Below are 16,353 nucleotides of genomic sequence, written 5' to 3'. Positions count from 1 at the left end.
GTCCCCTAAGGAACTAATTCCAGCACACCTCTTTCCCTTACAACATGAGCCAGTTTGGTGATAAAGTTAGTTCAATCCATCTTGATAATAATTTTGATTAGTTTTCAGTTACATCCAATAATAGCCTCATTATAACAATACCAATTTATAAGTCAATTATTAATACCAATAGTTCACATACCGAATTAGATAAAGTGGTACCACCGGTTGTGGACGGGATCCGTTCTGGAGCTCTGGTCGGATTCTGAGGTTTCCGCAACCGGAGGCACCGCTTCTGTGCACGTGCACAGAATGGTAAAGCGCTTCTGCGCATGCGCACGCAGCAAAAACCCGGAAATATATTTCTGGGTTTGCTGCTTATGTATCCTGAAGTTTACATAACCAGAAGGATAAGTAAGCGGAAGAAGGACTGTAATTTAGATAAGGTGCTAGAATTGATGGCTTGATTATTTGCTTTATTTCTGCGTTCCAGCATCTTATTAATTTCTATTCCATTGCGGTCATAATAGAAAGAGACTGTGATCTACTCACAGAATTAAAAACTGCCAGGGATCTGCTGCCTTTTCGGAGGTGCAGATCAAAGCCCCATTTTTTTGGAGATCCGTCTTTCGTTCTGCAGATCATGCAACAATGGAGGGCAGGGCCGGATTCTAAATTACAAATAGATTTGGAATGGAAAGGGACCCGGCGAGATCTACCAATACCTCCCAGGCGTCTACCAGTAGATCACGACTGACCTGTTGGACGTCCCTGCTTATACAACAACTGCAGTATTCATAACTTCTATTCGTGTTCACACATTAAATGATTGATGAAACTACAGGTGGAGCACTCAAACTATATTCTTGTTCTTCCTGTGTGTGGCAATTATACTATCCGTGGTGTTTCTTTCTGTCCTTGTAAAATTTTATGTCTGTCTTTTCCCAGTTCTTGCTCTTCTAAATCATGCCTTGGGCAGAGCTGATATCCCATTGTTGTTCCAGAAATTTCTCCCTCCCTCTGTCCTTCGTTGTTTTGCAACTTTAAGAATAACTGCAAAAACCACGCATTCCCAATAAATATCCGGTTTTCGCCATTTTTCCTCTCAGTCTGGGAAGAAGAGTGGTCTGTCAAACCTGAAAAACTTTGGCTCCCCTAAGTAAGCTCAAAAACATAGGCCTCAACCCCAAAAACCAGGCCTTCCTTTATATAAAAAAGCTCAATCCTGAATCCCTAAAAAAACGGGAGTAGATCACTGCAATCTACTCACTGTTTTTAACTGTGAGTAGATCGCAGTTTCTTGGGAGTTGGTCAGCCGTGGTATAGACCCACTGAAATTCATGGCTCCAAGGACTTGTGATGACAGATTTCAGAACGTGTGCTTTGAGTAGGATTAACACAAGCTCAAGGGCAGGACTATTGACTGAAATAATTGGCAGGCTCATTCAATTCTGGAACACACAGTACTTTCCTTAACAGATAGGGAACACAGCCCAAGGAGAGCAATTAACATAATCTTTTCATGTTCAGGTAGCCTCAGTGGCATGAAGAACATTGTTTGGGTTGAGGCTGGTGCACAGACAGTGAGCGGCTGCAGTTATCCATGCCCTGGGAACTTCAGCGCTTGATTACTGCAATGTGTGTTACGTGGGGCTGCCCTTGAAGACAGATGGGGAACCGTAGCTAGCCCAGAATAAGCATGCTATGTTGCTAACTGGATCTGGAGAGGGGAGCCTCTCTTGCTGGTATTGAATCACATGTTGTAAAAGGAAGGAGGGCTTTCCCCCTTCAGGAAGATGCTTTTATGCTCAGGCAAATGCATGCAAATTAAGCCGACCAATCCACGGATCGGCTCAACGCATGCAATTAATCCAGGTGAGATTTCTCTTGGCCGGGTGATCACTCAGTTGTTTTTGTTCTTGCTGTTCTCAATTCATATTGACTAGTTGAATTCTTTTGCGCCAAAAATTGACCCGAAGCGGTAAAGATGGAAATAGCAAGGTCATTGAAATTAGATATAATAACAGTCACAGAAATATCCATCTTAAGCAGGGTGGATTCGATTTAAATCACAATTTAAATCACTAGTCAGTAAGACTTGATTTAAATCAATTTTTTTACAGAAGGACTCATTCTTGCTGGTATAATCTTAATATTTACAACCAGACGAAGGTTTCATTTTTTGGATAATAAATTTCCAGAGTAGTTTTTACACTTATATATCAACTGATTTTGTTACACTATCAGAAATACATAGACCGATAATTTTGAAATTATTCAGTGTGTTTCCTTGGAAAGGGTGATATAAATGTGTCAAATTAATACAGTGGTACCTCGGGTTAAGTACTTAATTCGTTCCATAGGTCTGTACTTAACCTGAACCAATTATTCCTGACTCAGCCATAGAACTAACAGGCTATACAGTGTTCCGCCATGATAGAACAGAGGACTCTGGTAAAAGAAGGTGGGGGAGTTTGTGTGTATACGTGAATAACAGCTGGTGCACAAACCACGCTGTGATAGCTAGCTATTGCTCCCCAACTGTGGAATTTATGACGCTTAAATGCAGATTTGAAAGTGGTCCTACCTAAATTCTATCAACACATAAAGTGTGCAACCAGGGGAGAAAAGACTCTGGACAGGCTGTATACAAATGTCAAACAGGCCTATAAGGCCGAACCATTGGCACATCTAGGTCAATCTGATCATGTGTCCCTGCTCCTGACTCCTGAATATATTCCATTGAGGAAACGGACTCCAGCTATCAAGAGGGATATTACAATATGGCCAGCTGAAGCATCCCAACAACTACAAGACTGTTTTCATGACACCGATTGGGAGGTGTTCGCCCAACAGGATGTAGAGACTCATATTGAGCAAGTGTTGGACTATATTAGGTTCTGCACTGACAATGTAACACGGAGGCGCCGGATAAAGATCTACCCAAACAGGAAGCCCTGGATGACAAGGGAGGTCCGGGGGTTGCTAAAGGCAAGAAATACTGCTTTCAGAAGTGGAAATAAGTCGCTGTCCAGCTCAGCTAGAGCCGATCTAAAGAGAGGTATCCGTGTAGCAAAGGAGGCGTATAGACAGCGGCTGGAGAATCATTTACAAAGGCACAACACCAGGCAAGTGTGGCAAGGTGTACAAGAATTAACAGGGTATAAATCCAAGGACTCCCTGGCAGACGAGGGAGGGGCATCCCTCGCAGAGGATTTGAATGCCTTTTTTGCCTGTTTTGAAGTAACATCTGTAGCAACACCTGCTGAGGCTTTACCAACACCACCACCACTCCCGGTGAAGGCTTTGCCATCACCACCACTATTACCATCATCAGTACAAAGGAATGTAGTAGTCTCTGTGGAAAAAAGATTCTGGACTCTAGCTCCCATCAGCCCCAGCCAGCATGGCCAGTGGTCAGGGATGATGGGAGTCGGAGTCCAGAAACATCGGGGCGGCCTCAACCCTCTCCTTGACACATGTCCTTATCAATCAGGGGTCACATAACAGAGGTGTAAGGCAAGGATGGAGGAGCCCGGTGCCTTCTAGATGGCGTTGGTGCCATTGGCTAATCGTGAGGGGGTGATGGGAGGGCACGAGGTTGGCGGAAGGGTGTTGAAGGACAGCAGGTGCTGTTTAGTGTGTGTGTTTGTTTAGCTTTTAGGGAGAGAAAACAGGTAAGTTGGCGCATATCTCGCTAAATATCGTTTACTCCAGGAGTAATTATTGTTTACTTCAAAATGATGCACCCCAGAAGTAATGGGCTAGCCAGCCCCACATTGCAGGGCTGGTGGGAAGGGAGCGTGACAGTAGTGGTCCAGCAACTTATGGAGGGCCACAGTTGCATCATCGCTGTCCCAGACACATGTCCCAACCAGTCAGGGATCACGTAATCACAGTCACAGGGGTGTGGAGGAGGGATGAGCAGTGTGTGGCTCTCTGTAGACAGATGCCATCTGGCCTCTAAGCCGGAATATGACTGATCGTCACCTCCTGCAAGAAGTCAGGCGAGATCTCTGCAGAGATTTGATTTTGGAACGTTCTCAAAAAGCACTTGGGCAAGCAGTGGAACCGTCTGCCTACTGATTAGCTTATCTTTATTGCCACTGTAGTGTTGTGGGCCCCGTGATTTCATATGGATACAGGATGTCTTGACCTAGAAAGGGAGGCCAGGGGGAGGCCCATTGCCCGCAGAAGGGGTGTGGCAAGAGTGGGTGAGTCAGCGGTGCAAATAAAACTGCCGAGGGTTGGCATGGAGGTAGGCAGGTGGCGGATGAATTTCACGGAGGGCACGGCTGCTAATCTGAAGCAGAGAGAGCGAAGCTTGACGGGTAGGTGAAAGAGCCATGTGGCGCAACGATTTAAACCAGAGATGGAGAGCTTTTCGCTCTGTGGATGTTGACGGACTACAGCTCCCATCGTCCCTGACCGTCGATTGTGCTGGCAGCTGAGAGCTGGAATCGAGCACATCTCGAGGGACGCAGGTTCCCCAGCGTCTCTTGGAAAAGTGGGGGTCTGCGTGAGTTTTTGCCAGTGGGGGCGAGTAAGATGAAAGAGGGGGAGCAGGCTAATTTCTTGCGGAAAAAATAAGAACAGGGCCTGTAACTTTTCGTTTCATATCTCAGGTTCTACCAGTGCTAAAATCTCTCTCTCTCTCTCTCTCTCTCTCTCTCTCTTTCTCTTTCTCTTTCTCTCTCTTTTTAATGCAAGATGGGGATTTGGGGCTTCTGGTTCATTTGGTTCGGGGGGGGGGGCTTGGCCTGTGCCTTTTTGTCCCTCCCTCGTGACACCCATGAGGGTGAGCTGTGAGCCAAGATGCTCTAGGTTCAGAGGCCATCCTGGCTGTAAACTCACTAAGGACGCGATCCCTGCGGCTGTTTCACGGTGTCGGTTGTCTTAGGTCAAGACACCCCCTTATAGACTGGGATGCACTTGCAGAATACTTACAGCAATAATGCATTTTTGACAGTAATGTGGTTTATAAGGGTGATAATTATCAATAGTTGTAAGTCAGCTAAGTTCTGGCTAGTATAGACCAGGCATGTCCAACAGGTAGATCACTGAACTGTGGTAGATCAATGGCTCTCCCCAAAGAAGCTCAAGAACATAGGCCTGATCCCCCCAAAACAGGGCCTTCCTTCTTAAAAAAAACCTCAATCCTGAATCCCTAAAAAACGGGGGTAGATCACTGCGATCTACTCACTGTTTTTAACTGTGAGTAGATCGCAGTTTCTTGGGAGTTGGCCAGCCGTGGTATAGACCCACTGAAATGCATGGCTCCAAGGACTTGTGATGACAGATTTCAGAACGTGTGCTTTGAGTAGAATTAACACAAGCTCAAGGGCAGGACTATTGACTGAAATAATTGGCAGGCTCATTCAATTCTGGAACACACAGTACTTTCCTTAACAGATAGGGAACACAGCCCAAGGAGAGCAATTAACATAATCTTTTCATGTTCAGGTAGCCTCAGTGGCATGAAGAACATTGTTTGGGTTGAGGCTGGTGCACAGACAGTGAGCGGCTGCAGTTATCCATGCCCTGGGAACTTCAGCGCTTGATTACTGCAATGTGTGTTACGTGGGGCTGCCCTTGAAGACAGATGGGGAACCGTAGCTAGCCCAGAATAAGCATGCTATGTTGCTAACTGGGTCTGGAGAGGGGAGCCTCTCTTGCTGGTATTGAATCACATGTTCTAAAAGGAAGGAGGGCTTTCCCCCTTCAGGAAGATGCTTTTATGCTCAGGCAAATGCATGCAAATTAAGCTGACCAATCCACGGATCGGCTCAACGCATGCAATTAATCCAGGTGAGATTTCTCTTGGCTGGGTGATGACTCAGTTGTTTTTGTTCTTGCTGTTATCAATTCATATTGACTAGTTGAATTCTTTTGCGCCAAAAATTGACCCGAAGCGGTAAAGATAGAAATAGCAAGGTCATTGAAATTACCGTATTTTTTTGCACCACAACACTCACTTTTTTCCTCCTAGAAAGTAAGGGGAAATGTCTGTGCGTGTTATGGAGGGAATGCCTATGGGTGGCATGCCTACGGATTTTCCTCCTCTAAAAACTACGTGCGTGTTATGGTCGGGTGCGTGTTATAGAGCGAAAAATACGGTAGATATAATAACAGTCACAGAAATATCCTTCTGAAGCAGGGTGGATTTGATTTAAATCGGACTCGGAGGCTGAACCTGAGGAATCCCAGCCTGCACAGGAGTCCCCTCCTCCAGAACCCGCTGAGCCGGGGCTGGGGCTTGAGCCTGAAGTGTCCTCACCTGTGCTCGATCCTCAGATGCAGGCACCAGCTGAGTCTGCTCTGGCTCCTGAGGGGATGGAGGATCCATTGCCTGCAGGTGCTCCACTCTCAGCCCCGTCAGGGGAAGCTGAGGTTGCCTCTGGGTCCGGTAACCCTCCAGCCTCTCCTGAGCTGCAGAGGCTCAGGGCAGAGAGGCGGAGGGAACTAAGTTCCCGCAGGAGGAGTGCTCGCCTCCAGGCCAGGAGAGGCGAGTCACCTGTGGACCGGGGCTGCCCTATGCCTCGGGGCAGATAAAAGCCAGCCAGCCCCAGTCCCAAGTTGCAGGAGCAACGTTGTTGGTAGCCAGTTCCTGCCTGCACCCTGACCTGCCAGATCTCCTGACCTCACCCGACTCCCTGCCTTGGACCCTGCCTCGCCTTTGACGGACAGCCTCCATACTGCACCCTCGACCTCGGTCTGGACTCGGACCTCGCCTCACAGAAACCCACGGGACCAGCACAGGGGCAAAAGTGGAATCAGCTGCGTATGGCGCCACCTACTGTTGGCTCCCTGCCTTCCGCTCTCCTAGTCCTAAAGGGCGCTAGCAGCCACCGTGGCGCAATACATATCATGCAGTTTTTGATCTTTGTCTATAATGTCTTCGTACACGTTACCTGACCGGAGAACGGCATTGCAAAATTCACAGAGGCATGCCCTGGCTATGTTTCGGCTGGCCCGCAGTTTTCAAAAGTGCAGATTAGGAAGAGCTGCCTTGAATTGCGAGCTGGATTGCATTTCTACGCCACCCGCCTTCCCACCGCTGGCTCGGAAGGGGTGCGGGTCAAGCTGGTATCTGAAGAAAACAGGAAACAACTTTAGACTGAGTCAGGCTGCTGTTTTTGTTGTCATGCCGGTTTCCTTTCCATTTCATCACCCACCCTTCGCCCCAAGGACACAGTTATAATAATATAATAATTTATTCTTTATATCCCGCCCATCTGGCTGGGTCCCCCCAGCCACTCTGGGCGGCTTCCAACAAAACACTAAAATACAATGACCTATTAAACATTAAAAGCTTCCCTAAACAGGGCTGCCTTCAGATGTCTTCTAAAAGTTTGGTAGTTCTTTTTCTCTTTGACATCTGGTGGGAGGGCGTTCCACAGGGCGGGCGCCACTACCGAGAAGACCCTCTGCCTGGTTCCCTGTAACTTGGCTTCTCACAGCGAGGGAACCGCCAGAAGGCCCTCGGCGCTGGACCTCAGTGTCCGGGCAGTTGCAGCAATTATAAAAATGCATTAAAAATTAGTTTAAAACAAATTAGAGCAAGATGTGCCCTAATCTGTGCTTTCTTCCTAGAAGAAAAGGTGCTGGAACTCCCCGCGAATGGACCTTTGTTCTAGTACAGGTGACTCCCGCTTTACACAGAGGTTCTGTTCCAGGCGCCTATGCACATACATGATACTGCGTGTGGTGATGAGCGGGGAGGCTCCATCCTTATGCCCCAGCCCTGCCTTTCCAGCTCCAAGCAGAAAGGACCAGGACCGCTTTCCCATGTGTCAGCTGTTAGCCGAGAAGCTGTGCTGCCCAGCTGAGGGGTGGCAGTGCTGTGCTCTGGCAAGCTCCAGCTAAAAAACACACACCCCTGATCCGAATATTTGAGTATTTATCTCAGTTGTCAAAGACCCGGGTAAATGGGCGCACCTGCAGCATTTATCACCATACATCGCCCTGCTGCAAACGCAGAAGAGCCCAGACTCGCTGGAACCAACTCTGGGTTTGGGGCAACTGTCTAAAATGCTTTGAAAGGTTTTAAAAGTCTCTTCTCCTTGTGTGCAGATGCGAAGAGGCATCACGGTGGACCTCGTTCTCCCTGGTCTATCCTCGCCCAGCCTTGACACCGTTTGGACTCCAGCGCCACAATGGGGTTCTGCCAAGGCAGACTTCTGGGTTTGCTCTTGCTGCACGTAGCAGTTGGAGTGATGGGTGAGTAAGACGCTGGTGAAGCTGTTTGCGCGCTGGGGAGAAAACCACCAAGGACTTGTGTAGAGTTTGTTATTTGGAGATATTCCCTAAGTTCTGAGAAGTCGGTCAGTTGACAGCCTGAACCAAGAGCCTAGTTGCTGCTGCACAATTTTGACCCTGGAGGCTCTGGAGAGTAAAGCTGTTTCTCATTCCTCTAGTCCAGCGGTTCTCAACTTGTGGGTCCTCAGATGTTGTTGGACTACAACTCCCATCATCCCTGAGCTCTGGCCTTGCTAGCTAGGGGTGGTGGGAGTTGTAGTTCAACAACAACTGGGGTCCCACAGGTTGAGCAAGGCTGCTCTAGTCTGTTCATGGGCCCAGAATCATTACCTCATGTCCGAAGTGCAGAATGAGGCATACCTAGAACCAGCTGGGAGCAGATTTCTGGATGCACAGCTCAAAACAGCTAGATGCTAAGGCCACATTCATTTAAAACACTTTATCACTTTAAACAGTCCTGCTCCCCCCCCCCCCAGAATTATGGGAGCTGTAGTTTGTCAGGGGTGCTGAGAGTTATTAGGATACACCCATATTCTCCTCCCAGAACTAGAATTCCCAGAGTTCTTTGGGAAGAGGCATTGATGGAGAAACCACTCTGGAATTTGTGAGGCCTCCTGCTGCATTTCCTCACCAATGGCAGAGGCCAAAATGCGCTTGCCTCTGATTCTGTGGTTCCAGGGCACTATGCCATTTTTAAAAATTAAATGCTCTGCAGGAATACAGGCAGAGGGCCTTCTCGGTAGTGGTGCCTGCCCTGTGGAACGTCTTCCTGTCAGATGTAAAGGAAATAAACAAGTATCTGACGTTTAGAAGACACCTGAAGTCAGCCCTTTTTAATGTTGGATCTTTAACTGTGGTTTTATAATTGTTGAGAAGCCCAGTCAGATGGGCGACATGTAAATTATTGTTGTTGTTGTTCTTGTTATTATGCTTTTTCTGATTCACACTGCTGACAGGCATTTTGAAACTGGCTAATGAAGGCCACAGTCTGTGTAGTCATTATATTTATAGAATTATCTTGACTATTTTGGAACATCTTAAGGCAGCCCTGTTCAGGGAAGTTTTTAATATGTAACGCTGTACTGTTTTTAACACTGATTGGGAGCCGCCCAGAGTGGCTGGGGAAACTCAGCCAGATGGGCGGGGTATAAATAATAAATTATTATTATTATTATTATTATTGCCCGGAGCAGAGCAGACGAACTATTGCAGTTCAACTGTTTCAGAGGACTGGGAACATCAGTATACAACAAGTGGGACCCGTAACTGGATCATGCAGTGTAAACAGGGCCGTTCCTAAAGGCATGCAGAGCCCCAGGGGTCAGTCACACTGTTTGGGGGTAGCGGCCCGGTATAATGTGTGTACCGTATTTTTCGCTCCATAAGAGACACTTTTTTCTTCCTAAAAAGTAGGGGGAAATGTCTGTGCGTCTTAGGGAGCGAATGCATGGTCCCTGGAGCCGAATTGCCCAGGGGCAAAAAGCAGATCATGCTTTTTTTTTTTTGAAAGAGGGATGTGGGTGTTGAAACAAAGCCGCTGATCATTTGCCGATCGGGAGCGAGATAAGGGACGCTAGCAATAAAGGAGGCTGCCTGGGAGGGGGGAAGTAAAGACAGCAAACTGGCAAGGAGAGGAGACAGGAAGACTAAAGCAATGAGGAGAGAAATTAAAAGAAAAGGAGGAGCAAAAAACTGCTCCAGCTAAGGAAAAGACACTAAGGCAAACAAGAGGGAAGGGAGTGTTGAAAGGAAGCAGCTGATCAGTAAGGGATCGGGAAAGAGATAAGGGAGGCTAGTGATAAAGGAGGCTGCCTAAGAGCAGGGAGGTAAAAGCCCATGGATCCTCAGGATTTTTACATTGGGTCACCCCAAATTCACCATCAGATCACATAGCATGTCCATGGCTACAGCCTGCACCAAAAAAATCACGCACCCACTGTTTCGTGGGGCTGCAGTGGTGCAAAAACATGGTTAGAAAACCCGGATCCACATGGATTCTCAGGATTTTTGCATTGGGTCACCCCAATTTCACCATCAGATCACATAGCATGACCAATACAATATATCATTTTGGGTTTTTTTTTCCATGCTGAGTCCACTTACAAGGGCTGATTTGTCCTCCTTCCATGTCTGTCTTTCCTGGGGGGCCTTGGAGTGAAGATGTGGGTCTTGCTCTGCCCCACCCAACAACTGACCTCTTCCTTATCCCATCCAGGTAGCCGGCCCTGCATCCCAAAGTTCTTTGGCCGGGACTTGATGGTTTGCGTCTGCAACAGCACCTATTGCGACACACAGGACCCGGTCTCCCTCCCGCCAGCTGGCTACTTCGTCAAGTACGAAAGCAGCAAGTCCACTAGCCGGATGGAGCGCAGCGAAGGGAAATTCCAGGGGAAAACGACCACCCCAGGTACCACTTTTTGTTTGTTTTTTCTTTTTCTTTCTCATTTATTGCTTCATGTAAAACTCTACTCTTAATGTACATAAAAATAATTACACAAATGTAGAGGGAAAAATGCCTGTTGTCTTTGTCCATGGAGTTTTCTTGGGAGGGATACTGGAGTCGCTTGCCGGTTCCTGCTCCAGGTGGATCACATTTGGTCAAAACTCTCCACCATGACCTGTCCATCTTGGGTGGCCCTGCACGGCATAGCTCATAGCTTCTCTGAGTTATTCAAGCCCCTTCGCCACGGCAAGGCAGTGCTCCATGAAGGGGTGTATGGAAGTGATGTATGGAAGTGAGAGCTAGACCATAAAGAAGGCTGATCGCTGAAGAATTGATGCTTTTGAATTGTGGTGCTGGAGGAGACTCTTGAGAGTCCCATGGACTGCAAGAAGATCAAACCTATCCGTTCTTAAGGAAATCAGCCCTGAGTGCTCACTGGAAGGACAGATCCTGAAGCTGAGACTCCAATACTTTGGCCACCTCATGAGAAGAGAAGACTCCCTGGAAAAGACCCTGATGTTGGGAAAGATGGAGGGCCCAAGGAGAAGGGGACGACAGAACGAGATGGTTGGACAGCGTTCTCGAAGCTACGAACATGAGTTTGACCAAACTGCGGGAGGCAGTGGAGGACAGGAGTGCCTGGCGTGCTCTGGTCCATGGGGTCTCATAGGGTCGGACACGACTAAACGACTAAACAACAAAGAAGAGAAAATCTAAAATATTCTATCCTATTTTTTCCTGCATTATTAAATATCTCTGTATAGTGATGTGTCTTCCCCCAAATTAAGATGACATTGACATGACACTGGCCCACTTTGCTTCATGAACAACAGCTGCAGTTTAACCTGAACAAGCAGCATTCGTTGGAATTTCCCTTTCTGGAGAAATGAGCCTGGCTTCCTCCTTTTGGCCGGCAGGTCAAGGCTTCCTTGACCCAAGAGGCTTTGGGGAAGTGATGGCTTTGCGTGAAAGCGCTGGTGACTTTTTGGAGTCCTCTGGGTGTGAGAGAATCAGAGAGTTGAGATGTAAGCTAGCTGTCAAAGCCAGTCCATGACACTAGCCCAGTGATCTCGAGGTTTTTTGACCTTCCAGGTCAAGGGAAGTCATTGTCCTGCTCTGTTCTGCCTTGGTCAGACCACACCTGGAGTCCTGTGTCCAGTTCTGGGCGCCTTAATTTAAGAAGGATATCGACAAGCTGGAAGGTGTGCAGAGGAGGGCAACCAAGATGATCGAGGGCCTGGAAACTAAGCCTTATGAGGAACGGTTGAGGGAATTGGGCATGTTTAGCCTGGTAAAGGGACACGGGTGGCTCTGTGGGTTAAACCACAGAGCCTAGGGCTTGCCGATCAGAAGGTCAGCGGTTCGAATCCCCGTGACGGGGTGAGCTCCCGTTGCTCGGTCCCTGCTCCTGCCAACCTAGCAGTTCAAAAGCACATCAAAGTGCAAGTAGATAAATAGGTACCGCTCCGGCAGGAAGGTAAACGGCGTTTCCGTGGGCTGCTCTGGTTCGCCAGAAGCGGCTTAGTCATGCTGGCCACATGACCCGGAAGCTGTACGCCGGCTCCCTCGGCCAATAAAGCGAGATGAGCGCCGCAACCCCAGAGTCGGCCACGACTGGACCTAATGGTCAGGGGTCCCTTTACCTTTACCTTAGCCTGGTAAAGAGGAGACTGAGAGGAGATGATAGCCATCTTCAAATATCTCAAGGGCTGTCACATGGAAGATGGAGCAAGCTTGTATTCTCCTGCTCTGGACTCTCTCCCTACTAGCCACGACCCCTCTCATTACAACATATATACCCCTAGCCAGTCCTGTTTTTCCTGGATGGAACATGCCCTTGACCCAGAATATTGTGCCCCATTCTGGGCACCACAATTTAAGAAGGGTGTTGACAAGCTGGAACATGTGCAGAGGAGGGGAACCAAGATGATCGAGGGTCTGGAAACCAAGCCTTATGAGGAACAGTTGAGGGAACTGCATATGTTTAGCCTGGAAAAGAGGAGACTGAGAGTGGATCTACACACAGGAGGTGGGGGTGGGGGAATGCTATCAATAAGTCAGAAATTCAGTAGTCATAACAAAAGAAAAAGAAAAACCCTATGTAAAAATCACATAGAAAAATTGTTTGCTCTCTGGTGCCATCTGCTGTTGCATGTTTATAACGCATTCAAAGCGTTGTTTCTTGACTAATGGAGCTGAGTCCAGAGAGTAGATAGGATAAAGGTAAAGGGACCACTGACCATTAGGTCCAGTTGTGGATGACTGGGGTTGCGGTGCTCATCTCGCTTTATTGGCCGAGGGAGCTGGCGTACATGTGGCCAGCATGACTAAGGCGCTTCTAGAGAACCAGAGCAGCACATGAAAATGCCGTTTACCTTCCTGCCGGAGCAGTACCTATTTATCTACTTGCACTGTGATGTGCTTTCGAACTGCTAGGTTGGCAAGAGCAGGGACTTAGCAACGGGAGCTCACCCTGTCGAGGGGATTCAAACCGCCGACCTTCTGATTGGCAAGCCCTAGGCTCTGTGGTTTAACCCACAGTGCCACCTGCGTCCCTGTAGATAGGATAGCCATCTTCAAATATCTAAAGGGCTGTCACGTGGAAGATGAAGCAGGCTTGTTTTCTCCTGCTCAGAAGGGTAGCACTCAAACCAATGACTTCAGGTTACAAGAAAGGAGATTTCGAGTAAACATCAGGAAGAGCTTTCTGACAGCAAGAGCTGTTTGACAGTGGAACAGACTCCCTCGGGAGGTGATGGACTCTCCTTCCTTAGAGGTTTTCAAGCAGAGGTTAGATGGCCATCTGTCATAGATGCTTTAGTTGAGATTTCTGCATTGGACTAGATTTCCCTTGGGGTTTCCTTCCTAATCTACAATTCTATAAGCCTGGCTAAGCACGAATGTTTTCAAATTCCCTTGGAAAGGTAATAATAATGGCATGTCAGGGAGCCAGTACTGAAAAGACCCTGGTGGATGTCTCACTCCTGCTGAAAGCACACCCTTCTCTCCTTCTTTATTTCTGCCACTCAGCCCTGGTCCTGGTTCTGGAGGTGGCCCAGCGGTACCAAATCATCAAAGGCTTTGGGGGCTCCATCACTGACTCGGTTGGCATAAATGTCTACTCTCTGACACCAAAAACCCAGGACAATCTGCTGCGTTCCTACTTCTCAGATGAAGGTAAGGGCTCAGGGATTGGTGGTTGGAGTGGGTTGGGGCAATCAGCCCTTGGGGAGACCAGGGAAAGGGCTGGATCCATCCAGCAGTGACCAGGTCTTTGGGTTTGAGGCTACATTTTCAACAGTAAGGATCCAGACCTGATTCCTGGCTCTGAGCTTGGGTGATCAGAGGGGCCGCGGATCCCAGGATGGTGGGCAGAAGTCCATTGAACCAGATTCAGCAACAATTCCCCTAGAACTAGGAACCTCACGCTTTATATTTTTAATAAAAATCTCAAAGCGGTTTACAGCATATTAAATAAATCAAGCAATAAAACAATAGCCGGGCGATGTTTCCCCGGCCTCATCAGTAGGGCTGGTGAGTCTGGGCCTCACCCCCTAGGCCAGGGGTCTGCAACCTTTAAGACAAAAAGAGCCACTTGGACCCGTTTCCGAAGAAAAAAAAACTGGGAGCCGCAAAACCATTGCGACATTTAAAACAAATATATCTCCGGAGCCGCGATCTGACAGCGGGCGGGAAGGTGACGTCGGGACGGTGCGTGACTAACGCACGCACCGCCCCCATGCGACGTCACAGCCAGTACCGCACCCGCCACAGTGGGGAGTGTCGGGGTGCACAATGCGCCTCCTCCCCTCGCTAGTATCCGCCCTGGAGCCGCGGCAAAGGTGTAAAAGAGCCACATGCGGCTCCGGAGCCGCGGGTTGCAGACCCCTGCCCTAGGCCAGGTGGACAGGGCCTTGCAGGGAGCGGCCTTCACAGCCAGGCAATGTTCCTCTGGCCTCATGAATTGAGACCTTTAGAGGCCCCAAGCACTTCAAAGCTTTGGTGCCCTCCATATATATCTAATTCAAAATATAGAAAACAATAAATTGTAGAATAGTTTTTTTTTTATTTTTCAAAACAAAACAGACAGTAAGATGGGGGATAATGTTTGTTTTTTATACTTCCACTTTATATATTTTTTAAAACCTGTTTTTTCTAATTGCAAAGTCTTTGATCGGATCCTTATGTAACACATCTGCTTCTATACTTAGTATAGAGGCATCCAGCCTGCCTTGTTGCATAGTAGTTCTGCTGGAATTTTTTGATACACTCCAGCTGAGAAAATGAATGCTTAGCAGTGCAATCTGTGACCGTTAATGTTAATGGAAAATTTACATGGTTCCCCCTTTCCCTCGATGCCCTAAGCATGTGCCTATTTTGCTTAATGTTTAATCCAGCCCCAGAGATCAGAGGCTCTGCATGCAGAAGGCTGAGTCCCCAGCATTTCTACTTGGGTAGAAGGGCTGAGAGAGATCCTGGAAGAGTGGCTGCTGATTGGAGTAGACCAGGGAAGCTGTGGTCCTCCAGATGTTGCGGAACTACAACTCCCATCAGCCCTGCCCATTGGCCATGCTGGCTGGGGGTTGGTGGGAGCTGGAGTCCAGCAGCTTCCAGGAGACCCTTAGTCAGTCAGTTTTATTGCACATAGCCAAAGGCTGCCACAATGTACACAGAATCATTCAACAATTAAAAGAAAATATACTGGATTGATACAAAAAACTTAAAACATTTATATTATCAAGACATTGCCTACTCTAAACAGAGCTTTAAAAGTACCTTAATATACATGTTAAGACGTTAAACAATAAAATTTATAAGCTAAAATTATCACATGGCCACTAATAGATTAAAAAATAATGTTAATTAATACAATGTGCAATTATATTCGGAGTTTGGTGATAAAGATAGAATATACAGGTGAAACTTGGAAAATTAGAATATCGTGGAAAAGTTCATTTATTTCAGTAATTCAACTTAAAAGGTGAAACTAATATATGAGATAGGCTCATGACATGCAAAGCGAGAGGACGAGATGGTTGGACAGTGTTCTTGAAGCTACCAACATGAGTTTGACCAAACTGCGGGAGGCAGTGGAAGACAGAAGTGCCTGGCGTGCTCTGGTCCATGGGGTCACGAAGTGTCGGACACGACTAAACAACAACAACTGAAATAAATGAACTTTTCCATGATATTCTAATTTTCCAAGTTTCACCTGTAGCTTGATGCAGCACTCAGCTCGATGGATCGGTGCTCTGACTTGGTATAAGGTGGTCCTTTGTCATGTCTTCTCTCCCTCCACACCTGCAGGAATCGAGTACAACCTGTTGCGCATGCCCATGGCAAGCTGCGACTTCTCCGTGCGCCCTTACTCTTACGCCGACTCGCCGTACGACTTTGAGCTGAAGAATTTCAGCTTGGTTCACGAGGACATCAAACTGAAAGTGAGTGGGGCGGCCGCGGAGGTGGCAGGGGGTTGGCAGGCAGGGGGTGGCGGCTACAGCCCTCCTCCCTCGCGGGCAGAGGCCTGTGTCGTTTATCTTGCTTAATTTATATTCTTCTTTGGCGATCCCTCGTAGCCGAGTAAGATTGTCTTCCATAAACACGGTCTTAACAATGAGTCCGCAAGTGACTGTGGAGGCCAGTTCTGGATCCACACGTCCTTCCACAGTGGG

General features: G+C 47.8%; 1 protein-coding gene and 1 long non-coding RNA gene across 3 annotated transcripts in view; both read left to right on the top strand.

The window, feature by feature from the left end:
• Window positions 1–16,353, top strand: part of LOC309520794 — a 104,131-nt gene that overhangs the window by 72,634 nt on the left and 15,144 nt on the right. The window lies entirely within an intron of this gene.
• The window catches only part of LOC309520464 (lysosomal acid glucosylceramidase-like), a 39,969-nt gene that overhangs the window by 14,267 nt on the left and 9,349 nt on the right, over window positions 1–16,353 (top strand). The window contains exons 1-5 of one of the 2 annotated variants that reach the window (XM_082202302.1): window positions 4,221–4,310; window positions 8,053–8,199; window positions 10,454–10,645; window positions 13,712–13,858; window positions 15,989–16,122. In XM_082202302.1, the coding sequence (XP_082058428.1) occupies window positions 8,136–8,199; window positions 10,454–10,645; window positions 13,712–13,858; window positions 15,989–16,122 (537 nt within the window). In that variant the 5' untranslated portion in view covers window positions 4,221–4,310; window positions 8,053–8,135. Of the gene's footprint in view, window positions 1–4,220; window positions 4,311–8,052; window positions 8,200–10,453; window positions 10,646–13,711; window positions 13,859–15,988; window positions 16,123–16,353 lie in introns of those variants that run through there. The other variant, XM_082202301.1, reaches the window with a different exon arrangement.

Source organism: Podarcis vaucheri (genome assembly GCF_965113315.1).
Source record: "Podarcis vaucheri genome assembly, chromosome: 16".
In the NCBI taxonomy this organism is placed as follows: Eukaryota; Metazoa; Chordata; class Lepidosauria; order Squamata; family Lacertidae; genus Podarcis; species Podarcis vaucheri.
The sequence above is the reverse complement of the archived record's forward strand: the minus strand, read 5'-3'. Positions and strand labels throughout refer to the sequence as shown.